Genomic DNA, 13,128 nt, shown 5'->3' with positions numbered 1-13,128 from the left:
GTGGGTGATATATTATGTCACTGTACCTTTAGTCCATTCATCTTTCTTACCATGTTGAGAAAGTTTCTTCTGGATCTCAAGCAAATTCACCACATTCAACTTTAATGACATCTTTCTTAAATACAGGTCAATTATTATGAGCATAGGGTTAGAAACTGGTAGGTGATATCTTCCTTCCTTGGAATCAACCCAAATCTCTTTCCAGCTCTCTCTTAGCAAGACTTCAAACTCACCAAAGACACTTATTCAGCAATCACAATCAATGAAATTTCATCTTAGAGGTATGTAAGGGAGGATCCACGATATGCAAAACAATGCTAAAAGAAGACCTCTTAAAAAAAATATGCACATGAACAACCTCACTGATTTAAGTGTTTTGCTGGATTAGTGCTCGACATCACAGTATTTTTGAATTCAAGCTTAGAAGTCCTTATTCTAATTTTACACTTCATTAGACAGTCTTTAGCTTCAGGTAGGTTGCCTCCTAGGTTGTCATAAAATCACAGGATTAAACCTAGAGGGTATGTACTAAAGTACTCCCCTTAGATTCTGAAGGATGGAGACATGCACTTCAATGCTTTTCTTCATAACACACCCAGGTGAGGGTATTAAATATTTTTGGGGGTATATGGCTTTCCCTTCTTCCTGTATCTGTAAGCTTCATCATCAGACAGGCTTCTCAGTATAAATTTACCAAAAAATACTTTCTTCCTATGCAAGGTTATGATTTTAGAGAAACAGTAATTTTTCAGAAAATATTAATTTAACTAAATGTTTCCTGACTCACTTCCAACCCATGTAGAGCTAGAGCTCCTGGTCAGAGTTAACCTCTGAGAATACACCTTCGCAAGCTTTAGAGACAGTTCAGCTAACTGATTCTCTCTTTCTCAATGTTTTATTAAACCATTCCTTGCCAACAAGTATACAGGATTGGAAACATTACAGCATGGAGATTTTATTTCCTCCAAAAAATTTGAATCACATCCTAAACCCTCTGGTATACAAATAATAAATTATGTTTTACAGATTAAAAAATTCAGTAAATAAGTAGCCTTCCTTACCACAAATATTATTATTTATTCACCACAATTTCTAACATGAAATGTAGTCCCCAGGATCATAAGTCAAAGTAACCTGTTTTTTCTTTCTCTTTTGTCTTTTTCAAAGTTGGCTACTACAGCTCATGATTATAAAGTTTTGTATGTTTGTTATCCTATTGGACTAGGTCAAACAGACGCTAGCTGTCAAGAATTAGATTGCATTAACTTTTAAAACTCTATAAAGAAATGTTTATTTGGCCACAAAGTCAAAAAAGGTGAAAAGAAGTTATTTTAAAAGGCTACATTTAAAATAAACTTCAGAGGCTCCCTTGAACATTAAATCCTCTGCCTTTGCAAAGTGAAAAACACTAGTCTATTCAGTATTTATGTCCAAAACTATTAGAGAAATATATCCATTAGGATAACTTATTAGACTTTTACATTCTGCATGCTTCCATTCTTGGGACACTTTACTAATGTCAGTTTTTTCTACCAGGTGAATTCTAACTGTTAAGTACAGATTTTTTTTTTTTTTGCATTGGCATTTTATCTGCAACGGCACAGCAAAACTTATAGTGATTCGACTGTGTTGCAAAAGTAAAAAAATAGATGAGTTTGGAAATATTTTGTTCTAGATATGTGTTGACAGAAGAGAATATTTATGAATAATATCTAATTGCAGTAAGGCAGTTGAAGAATTTTCAAAGTCTATTTTCTTTGTAATTAGAAAAATAGGTTTGTTGCAAGAAATATTTACTTTTACCAAGTAACCAAAACAATAGTACAATGATTGAATTTCAGTGCCTTTGGGAGGTCAGTGGATTTTCCTGACTTAAGTCAAGATCATTTATACCTAATTCACCTCAGTCATAAAAATTCCGCAAGCTCCCCTGAAATCTATTCCAATTGTTTAAAAAGTTTTTTACTACTGCTTTTTTTGGCCTCTCATGGCTTGTCTAGGAGGGACACAGAAAACAGATTACTTCTTTCCTTTATGTCACCATTTGCACATTTCCATTCAGTATTTTCTTTAAGTATTCCCAGTTGGTACAGTTTTGGGGTCTGGTTTGGGGTTTTGGTTTTATTATTTTTTTTTAGTTTGTTTTTTCTCATTTGCCTTCCCTGTAAATTCTCCTAATAAGTCCATATACTTCCTCAAAACTGTGTTTGCAACATGAACAACATGAAATCTACCCAGTAACAGTTAAAAACAACCAAAGGATCAAATGATTCAAATTATACACTTGTTTATCCAAATCATTTTATCATTTGCATTCTAAACAACATCATGTTATTGACCCATATCGGGACTGTGACCTTCCATATCTTCTGGGTCTTTTTCCAGAACTACTGCAGAGCCATTGGGTTTCCATCTTATGCTTGCAAAGTTGATAATTTCTGGCTAAATGTATTTGCATCTACTGACTCTCCTTCTGTATTTTTCAGATGCTTTGTTCAAATCATTGAATTCAATTCTAACTCTAAACATATCCTCAAACAAATTTGAAGGTTTTCATAGGTTGGAATATTTTGTAAATTTAATTAAAAGTATGGGTTATTCCTTCTCATTGCTGGTTGAAAACACAAAGGAACTGGAAAAAAAGCATATGATGGAACTTGGATAAGACCCTTGCAGTGAATTATACGGTTATACAAATTGCGATTGTGTACAGAGTGTAATAAGATATTTTGGGATACAAAGCTCATCTATCCTTGCCATTTTTCTAATGCTTTGTCCAACTATAGTCACTTCCACTTTTTTACATCATCTAGTTCATTTGCAGCCTCCCTTCCCAGACAACAGTTACAGCAGCATCAAAGGCAGTTCTTAGGTATAACAGCACCCTCTGGCCACCCTTTTTATGATTGTAAGTATGGACCTCATTCAATGACTCCAGATAACTAAATGGTAAATTTCTTTCCAGGGGTCCAATCCAATTTGCACAGAATTAACAAAAATTTTGAAGTGTCTGGGATTGTGTTATAAATACATTTATAAATAAAAACTATTATTGCAACATAATATACAACCTACTCATTGCATTTGCCAATGAGCATCACAATAGGTATAGGAGATTTTTTTAAAGGGTCTAATACCTTTATGATTACAAAAATGGCATAATGAATCCTGAGAACAGGGGAATTTTAGTTCTCAATTTGAGACCTCATTTATTATTCAGTATATGAGCCATAGTGCTTTGTCTCTGACAGAGAAAAAACCTGTCTAGTGAACAGAACTATTTCAGAAACATTATATTACCATTCCTTCAGAATGAATGAATATTAATTATTCATTTACAGTTACACTCCTTTCCGTCTTGAAAGACAAAAGGAAAAAAATGGCAGAATTAGAAGTCATACAGGGATACTGAAACACACCTATGATCAGTGCTTTTTCTTAGTTGCATTCACATTCTATGGGGAAAAATATTAACTCTGTATATATACTGAATAATAACACTTTTATTTTAGATCAGCTGTTAATATGTATTTAGTTTTCAGGACTATTCAATCTTTAATCCTATTTTCAAAAATCTAAAGATCACCATATCTTTAGAGAGGAAAATAGACATGCAAACTAGATTGTCTGTAATGGTAATCACACCTCTTTTCTTTTGTTTTCTTTTTGGTCAACCCATCCGTTTTGATGAAAGTATTTTGAGGGAATTCTTGATGGAAATGAAATCAGTGAATCATTACAGCATAGCAATGGCTTGAGATGTACAGGACCTATAGACGGGACTTTGCCTCAAATCTACAGTACAAATTTAAGGGTAAACTATGAAGAAGATTTCCCATTTGTCATAATGTGATATCCAATCATTAATAGAGGCCCTGTCCTTTTGTCTGAAATAATGTCTTCCCATGTGAACTTCATATACCTTCATTGCTACCTGTATGTGATGACGTGAAATGTTGATAAAGGTACTGTCTTGGTAATTTCATAATCCATTTTGATCTGTTTAAATCTGGATTAAAACATAGTATTAAAATTTTGCAGTTTGTAGTGCAAGACAATTCATTAACACTTTCCTTCTCAAAACTGAACAGTAAAAAATGTAGTGTTCAAATTACCAGAGCCAAGGCTTCAAATAAGCTTTCAAGTTGCTACCACAACCTATAATCAATAGGCTGTGGAGTTATTTTCAGCCCTTATATATATTATTTCTCAAGATAAATGTATTATTAAATATATGGATGGAAAACAGCATGGTCACAAGACCACAGACAGTGACAGCTTTCTATTAATTTATACTTCAGTATTTTGTAGAACAGCACTGATACAGAAGTAACCTAATTGAAATTACTTCCTTCAGATCTTCAAAGAATTCTAACTTTCTAAATGAAAATTGCTATCTAAATTTACTTGCACTCTTAAATTACAGTAATTTTAATAGAGATGATAAAATATTTATGTCTAACTGTATGCGGAATAACTTTCCAGTTGTGAATTTTAGAGCTGAACATGTGACAAGTGCATTCAAATCAAACTCTTACTAAAATTCATCCATGATAGGATTTTTTAAGTTTTATCAAAAATCTATGAGAAATCACTTTCTTTGGTGATGATCCACTAAAATACACAAAGGGAAATAAAAGCTTCCTTATTATTTATAAAATTCAAATAATCTAACCAATATGGAGGACTTTTTCAGGAGAATTAACTGTCCAGATTATCAACTGGAGTATACAGGGTGTGTCTTTTAGATGATTTCTACAGTGGCGGACTCAGAGGCATGCATTCTGAGAAATATTTCTAGTCAAAAAGACAGACTTTAGCCAAGCCAATCAACAATAAAAAAAAAAAAAATGGCATGTCACTGACATTTTATATAAATGCCTTTGAAAAAGTACTCAAAAGTTAACATCAATAATAACAGTAAATGCATCTTTCCTGCTGTGCACAAGCACCCTCATATGAATCTGAGGCCAAGTTAGTGATTTTGCTGCATTACAAACCTGCTGGAAAACTTGCAGAACCACATTTTGAATAATCCAGTTGCTACCCTAGAAAAGAACTATGGTGGCAATTCCTGCTTATCCATTAGCCCTAGCACTTTGATCTGACTTGGCAGGCTCCAAACATCCTGCCTGACCTCATGGAGACACCATCCAACAGACACTGGGCAAAAATGCTGGACTCCTAGAAGGACCTTCACATCACTTCCTCAACAACAGAGGGCATTTCCAAGCAGCCTGCTGGCAGACTGAATACAGGATGTCTGCAAGCATAAAAAAAAAAAAGGAGAGATCTGTCCTTGAAAACATTCTAGGGGATCATTCCATTCAGGTAAGCCTAAAACAGAGACAGTAAAGTCTTAGTATATAGTACCTCATCCTGAAAACATGTATAACTGAAAGCTGCTACTCAGGAATTATTTTACTGTCTTTCTCAGCCTGTGTAATTATAAGCATTATTTTCTGGAGAAGCATGAAAAGACAAAACTCTGAAATGCATATATGACAGTGTTTAAATGGCAAGCTCATGGTAAATTCTCAAAGTCCATGCATTTGTAACTTAATACTTCTGTTAGCTGAAATACAACACTACAACTCCTCTGGAATACAACTGCTTTAAAGATGTTACTTCCCATTCTTTTCTGACAGAAGAGGAACACTATTGTAGCAATTAAATCTCTGTTTTATCACGTCATCAAATAATGATCCTATCATTTTGTATTTCTGTTATTCATTTCCATAGTAAAATAAGTCAGTGATTTTTCCTCCTTTTCTTTCATGTTAATTTTTCTTTATTTTTGTGTTTTTAAAGGCAAAATCTAATACAAATTTGAAGTACAGTAGTTTCAGTGAACTATATTACTCTCTTCATTTATTTACTTTGCATATATGAAAAAGTATTGCAGTTGGGGGATAACTACATCTCTTGTGGATAGTCATCCTGACAGCCAAATAATTCACTTCAAACTTAGTGATTTATCTGCGTTCTTTTGTAGCTAACTTATTCAACTATTAAGAATCCTCACTGGATTTTTTTTAAAAATAGTAATTAAAAATGGTTCTTCAAGTAAGTACTATTGATGGAAGTTTTAAATATTTTTAGAATTAATTCTCCATTGAAAAATATTTTCAGATTTACCAAATGTCACAGGCAGTTTCAGAATGAAAAGTTTGGAAGCTTGGATTTTAGCTGAGCACTTTGAGAAATTCTATTTGTATAAACTAAGAGGTTAAAGTGAAAAAAAATTGCTTCAGAACTATTGAATTGAAACTCTAATTATTTGACTTTGGTACATAAATAAATAAATACTTTTTTAGCTAGGAAGTGCTTTAAAATATCAAAAATTCGCTTACAAAAGGAAAATTGCTGCTCACCTCCTTTTATAATACTTATGTGAATTATTTTTCAAAATAATTATGTAAGAACTAACATATCCATAATAATTTATATACTTCACGAAAGTCTAAAATCCTAAAGCAACTAGGATAAATTAGGCATGAAAAATAGACATTCTTTAATTTAAAATTATTGAAAAAATGGTGAATGCCATCAAAATCATGTGACTATCCTTGAGGCACCGACATAGTGAAGGAGTATACTGGAATATATTTCAGAACCAAATTTGGCTCTGGCTTCACAGACTATATATCATTTATTTGCCTGCATGTGTGCCTCTTTTACTGCTTGAGGATACCTATAACTAGGTAAAGAGAAGTAAAAAATATGTCTCCAGACACAAGCTACATTTTTTAATGTATGAATATTGTAAATGTAAATTAATATTGTAGATATGAATAATGTAAATATGAAATATGAAAATATGTCTATCTTCAGACCATGTACTTTTGTTTCTGTGCGATGTAATTAAAAATCACTTTCTCTTAAAGTTCCCTGAATTCTGAATATCTTTGCCAATTTTCCCCTGAATTGACAGAAGAATGAGTTGGAAGAAAAATCTGGCCTTTAGTTTTCATTCATTTGTATTTTAAACTAAGACACTTTACATACTATTCTCTTTATCTGTTGCATTCACACAGATCAGCAGAAATAAGGCATACAGATACAATTAACTAAATATACAATGGCCAAATATGCAGAATTCTCACTAATGTAATTAATGTGCAAAATATTAGTGATTTTATGATAAATATCTCTAGATATCTAGAGGCCAGGATCCTGGTTTGTTAAGCAGTGTACAGGTTTAATGGGTGTTGTCTAAAAGACCATTGTGAAGTTTTTCCATTTGAAGACTGTGGATATTTACTGTAAATGGGGAAACTTAAACTGTTAGTTTACTAAGTTTTCTCATTTCTCTGAGTAGATTACAGAATCTATAAACAAATAGAAAAATTCTGTGCTTGTTAAAACTCCTACAATATTTTTGACAGACACTGATAGGGATGAAATTTCAACCAGTTAAAATAAACTGTGGATTCAAGAAGTCATTGAGGTAATGGTGCAACTGTTACTTAGCAGCAGGTAAGATTTGTGTAAATAAGAGTAATTAAAAAAAAAAAACTTCTTGCTCATTTTCTTTATATTCTTTTTTTTTTTTTTTTTTTTTTTTGTCCAACAGGATGATGATGCACGTGAAAGTCAGTTTAGCTTTACAGCATATGGAGTGGGCCCATGCGTGCAAGCAAAAGATGGAATGACACAAAAGGGGCCAAATAATCCTGTTCAAGCTGTACCAAAAAGCCCTGATGAGATGAGAAAGGTATTCATTGACCGGGCCAAGAAAATAGACACAATATCCAGAGCTTGTTTCCCGTTAGCCTTTCTGATTTTCAACATTTTTTATTGGGTAATTTACAAAATCATCAGGCATGAGGACATTCACCAATAACAAGACTAAGGCTTGCAATACATAAAGATCTGGCTGTCACACTCGACCAGAAGCTTTTTTTTAGAAATGCACATCAGAGGAGTGACTGGAAGAGTTAAAAACACTGAGGTGGTGAAAAAAGATCCTGCGTGGACTTCAATGACCAGGATGGAAGAATGACACCCAGAAAAGATACACCTGCTATTGCAAACTTTCCTTGTAAAGCTAAATATTAACAAATTTTTCATTGTAAATCACTCTCTACTGAACCTTTACTGCCAAGTATTGATACATACTGTTACACAGTGGTATAACTGTACAGTACTCTCTGATGTTCCTTAATTTTTTTTTTTTAATTCTGATGTATTTTTAATTTTAAAAATGGTTCCTGAGTACCCTAGGTAAATCTCACAGTATTACAGAATAGATTAGTGTTTGTAACCTTGATTTCAATTTTACAATATAATGACAAATTACTGATTGGAGAAAACAATTTAAAGGACTTGATCTAGTCTTAAGGACAGTACTGGTGGTTTTGCAATGAATATATTTGAGTCATATTTAAGTCATATAATTTACTAAATGTATATTACTGTTCCCGTTTGTTGAAATAGTCTCTGTCAGCACAAAGTATACAGCCTAATAGTCTGCCTATCCAATGAGAAATATATTAAAATTTGTAAGGTATTGACTCCTGCAAAGGATTTTTTTTCCTTTTAATTACTCACACTTTGATAATTGAAACATATTTTTTAATATTTTTTATATTTTAAGGGTTTTTTTCCTCAATTCATAAAACTCATGCAGCTAGTGAAATAGACAAACTACATCAAAATTTTGCAATACTTCACTTTGATTCAATGCAAAGAGATCTTGGACCAAAACTGAAAGCAAGTAGTGAACTCCACTGAAGCATTTGGAGGATGAACACAGTTATGTTTATGCACATTCATCTCCTACATGTTACATAAATATAGGAAGCTTAATTTATGAATATATCAAGTTTTCTGACTCATGCTTTGAAGTTTATTGATATAACTTAGATATTACTTAAGAAGCACTTTACAACTTTGGAGAAACATGAAGCTCATCTAAAACATAAAAAAGGATCTGGATGGTCTTTTATATTTACTGTATTTCACATTAATAAATAGGAGAACAACCATTAAAATTCTTAGAAAAATCTTCCCTGTTTAGGTTTAAATAAGTCATTTTAGTTGCTTCTTTGAATTGTAACACCATAGATCAATCTTGTCTATTGGAAAACAAAACTATGCTAAGATATGAAAATGCATCATTTAGAATTATTAGATACTCTAAGTCCAGTAGCTGAGGCTGATTCTCATTGCAAAATATTTTTATTTTGAACAGGTTTAAAATTTTTGGTTTGTTGTTTATCAGAATGTGTATACAAAAGCAAAATCAGCTGGAAACAAACATCTGTTGCACTGCCAAAGGCATGGTGCATACGAAGAAGCAGTAGCAATGTAACTCTGCACTGAGTAATATAGCAACCTTGGCTTTGGTTTGTTATTGTTTTCCTCCAAAGATTACTTAGAGAGATTCTTTTATAGTTTTACTTCACTTATGATCTAAAATTAATTCAATTTACTTAAATTATTTTTTTTCTTGCTGAGATGGTGTCTGCTTTTTGTTGATCTATTTATGTGCATGTTCCAAAATATCATGTTCACTTATGAAGGTGCTCCTCTGTGTGAGGAGGTGTCATGAACTAATGGTTGATATTTCGGTTGAGTTATATTCACCTCTCTCAAATGTCATTAACTGTATTGTATGAAAAGGGATGTTAATTTGCTTCTATTAGTAGCAAAGTCAACAGTATTTTGTTTAAGGGCTGTTTTCAAATGCACATAACTTTTGGCATATCATTCTGCTGCCCTCAGGTGAGTAAAGATGTTCTATTTTGATATAATGGAACCAAGATCTCTCCTGAACTGGTTTTATGGGTTGGTTTTTTTCTCTTACTTTTGCCAAGGTAACAGAGGCCTCCGCAGTCCACTAATAATGTGTTTTTCAAAAGAAATAATAACTTAAAATTCAATTTTCACTTAGATTATTCCCAAATGACTTAGTGTAAAGGCACATGGTAAAGAAAGAGAGAAATGTCATTTGAGATGATAAGAAACTTCAAGGCACAAACGCCTGCTGTTCACCACTGACTAGGGGAAAAGTCCAAAACTGCCAGCTGGCATGCCAGCCCTCTTTACAAAGCTAGAATCAATAGCTACAGACATCAGCTAAGATTAGTGTGGGAGTTGATTCTTTTGTAACTTTATAGTGAAGCAGCAGAGAATACTATTAAGATGCAAGAATTGAAGGTACTCTGCGGTGTTTGTCAGGCTGCAGTATTCGTGCTACAGTCCCATGAAAGAGACAGTGGAGAAGCAGAAAAATAGTTATCAAGGAAATAATGCTTGAGGCAGATGGTATCTAGCAGGGGTCCATCCACATATAAATAAGAATCCATTAATTAGGCTGAAGTAGATAGCCACCTCATTTCACTATCACTGGACCAGGCCTGAGTACAAGTCCTTAGCAAACAACAAGGCTTCTTTTAAGCACAACCCCTGTATGAAAGGCTCATGTAGCTTTGTCCAAAGTCATTATTCACCACAGGTGCAGACCCTGTAGTTCTCAGGTCATGTTTTTGTGGTCTCTGTAGTCCAGCCCTGTACTTTCAAAATAAAATACTGATACTAGAAGGACATTGGAACACAATGAAAAGAGAGGGAGGCACCATAGGATCTGGAGGAATACCCCAATAACACAGCTACTAAAGAACTGGCACAGTCACTTCAAAGGGAAAAAAGGAAGGATGAGACATCCTTATTATTTTTCCCAGTCTCACAGTATCCTTGCCATAGGTACAACTGTTCAGGCAGGAGCAGTAGCTGCAGGGAGAAACAGTTTATATCAACTGCTACAAAGTATATATTGTTTTCTGAGAGCAGTTTCTACCTGTGCAGATTGACTTCCTCACCATCCGCTTTCCTAATGTAAAGAGAAGCAAAATAGGAAGGAACAGGATGAAAAGTGTGGGCTGTGCATAGCATAACAGGGGTCACAGGAAGAGAGAAATCCCAAAGCAGAGCCGGGAACCTCTCATATGATTGTCTTTTCTTCCTCTACTAAAAAGAGATGTGGCCCAATCCGTGTCACCCCTCATAATGCCAAAAACTCCAGGACTGAGAGAGGATAAGAAAGGTCCCTTTGAGGTGAGTAGAATTACTGAACTACCACAGTACCAAACTCCTGCTTAAATTCGAAACAGCAAAAGGCATTTTATTTTTAAAATTATATTCAAATACCAACACAATGCGCTCTCATTGTTAGAGGAATGGCTTTTTTTCTCTATAATGCTAACAAACTATAGGAGGCTTGAAGGTGTTTTACTATTTGGAATTCAGCTATTTTCTAAAGAATCATTTGTAGTGTCTGAGGGGTGATTCTGTTTACTCACTAGACAGACATTTAGGTGATTTAGATGTGCACTTTACATTTATGGAGTAAGGTATTGCTTCCACTTTTTGTATTAATCCCTTACAGAACTGTAGGCTGATAATGTAGATAAAAATAGAATATAATAAACTGTACAAAACCTTATATTTTTAACAGTAGGAAAAAATAGAAAGTCTTCCTTAACCTTGGGGGGGGAAAAAGTATTATTTGTAGCAATAATTTTATATTAGATGGAAATAAATTTATTTATACCATTTCCAGCCCAAGCTAACATGGTTGGCTGGAAAAGATGTACTTTTGTGTAACTTCTGCTCTCATTTGAGCTATTATAGGAATTAATCTAATCCAACAGAGAAGAATTTGGCCTTAAACTGTGAAACTGCTAAATGAGCTCATAGTGCTTACAGTACACCTGTGAGATAATAAAATAACTTTATCCACATCTTACTGCACAATCATATGGCTATTTAGATGACAATTATATCAGACCTTCACAGCTCTTTTCCTTTTTGAGACAACTAAGAAGAAAAATACAATTCACAAACCAGACTACTTGTTAATAATAAAATGAGTATTCTGTTTTGGAGTGGTTATGGAAAAGGTGTCTTCAGGCAACACACATCACCTACAGTAATTACTGAAGTACTATCAATTTGGAAGGCTTGTGGAAGCAGGTTAGATTGCTAGAAACAGTGGGTTAATGCCAGAAAAAATGTTGGCTCATCCTGTATTCTTGACATTCTGAAATATTACTGCACTTCTTCACTTTCATCTTTGTGAAATATGCAAGAAACGTTTCTTATGTTTGTATTTTAATGGATGACAGAGTGATACTAACAGATGAAATGGACTAAAGTAGCTACTGATGCTCCATGAATGTGGAATTGTGAGTTGTATAAAAAGAAATTGCACCATAAGCTTTTGACATAAAGGTTTAACATAATATACAGTATTTTGTGTGTTAGTGATCCTGGCTTTTTAAAGGTTACAGCAAGAAAAAAGAAAAATTTATATGATAGTGTATTAATAACTTGTCTGTGAGTTTTCAAAATATTCTCCGTGAGTTCTGTCTGATGGCAATTTCATCTCAAAGTACTTCCTTTTTGGTAAAAATCTATAAATGTGTCGTGCATGGTTTTAATTAGATTCCTTTTTGCTGTATTACAGTATCATATTGCACTTAAGCTGACATTCTCTGCAGACAGAAGTGTTAAAAATGTGAAATTTATGGTAACACCAGTATCATTGTAGATATTTTGTTCAAAAAAAATAAACAACTTTTTTCAGAAAACATGCAATTTTTTATGATATTTTAGGCAACGAATTTAGAGTCAAAGGAGGGAGTATCAACACCATTGGAAAAAAAAGGATTAAATCCTCAGCAGTAGTTAAGGTGCATTACCATTAAGTATTTCAGGAGTGAAAACTTGAGAGAAGGATAGAGTGCCTTCAATTGTTACATGGGCTCCAGTTCTGAAAAAAGCTCATTCTGAAAACTCAAGGAAAGTTATCTTGACAAATATCTATTGAAATAAGTACAGCCATGCTCAAATAGTCCTGCTGATCTTATTATCAAAAAGGCAAAGAACGTCAGTTGCAGCAAAATAGACTTTTGAAAATTTTATAGAACTGTGAGCCCTCCTAAGTATTCCTTGATAAAAAATGCCTGAAGTTAGCAAATAAATCCTTTGCAAACATTATGAGTTCTGATAATCTGATTGCAGCATTGTTAATGCACTTATAAAGAGCACAGAGAACACTCATCTAAGTAATAGCCACATGTCAATGTGATGCCATTTAGACTAGAAATTTTTAACAGACAT

At 33.5% G+C, this 13,128-nt stretch overlaps 1 protein-coding gene across 2 annotated transcripts in view; it reads left to right on the top strand.

Moving 5' to 3' along the window:
- GLRA3 (glycine receptor alpha 3) overlaps positions 1–12,570 on the top strand; it is an 88,178-nt gene extending 75,608 nt beyond the window's left edge. The window contains exons 9-10 of one of the 2 annotated variants that reach the window (XM_017816583.1): positions 3,695–3,814; positions 7,577–12,570. In XM_017816583.1, coding sequence (XP_017672072.1) covers positions 3,695–3,814; positions 7,577–7,846 — 390 coding nt within the window. In that variant the 3' untranslated portion in view covers positions 7,847–12,570. The remainder of the gene's footprint in view (positions 1–3,694; positions 3,815–7,576) is intronic. The other variant, XM_017816584.1, reaches the window with a different exon arrangement.
- The last annotated feature ends 558 nt before the right edge of the window (positions 12,571–13,128 follow it).

Source organism: Lepidothrix coronata, unplaced genomic scaffold (genome assembly GCF_001604755.1).
Source record: "Lepidothrix coronata isolate B3197 unplaced genomic scaffold, Lepidothrix_coronata-1.0 Scaffold56, whole genome shotgun sequence".
Taxonomy (NCBI): Eukaryota; Metazoa; Chordata; class Aves; order Passeriformes; family Pipridae; genus Lepidothrix; species Lepidothrix coronata.
Note: the sequence above shows the minus strand (reverse complement) of the source record. Positions and strands in the feature narration are given on the sequence as shown.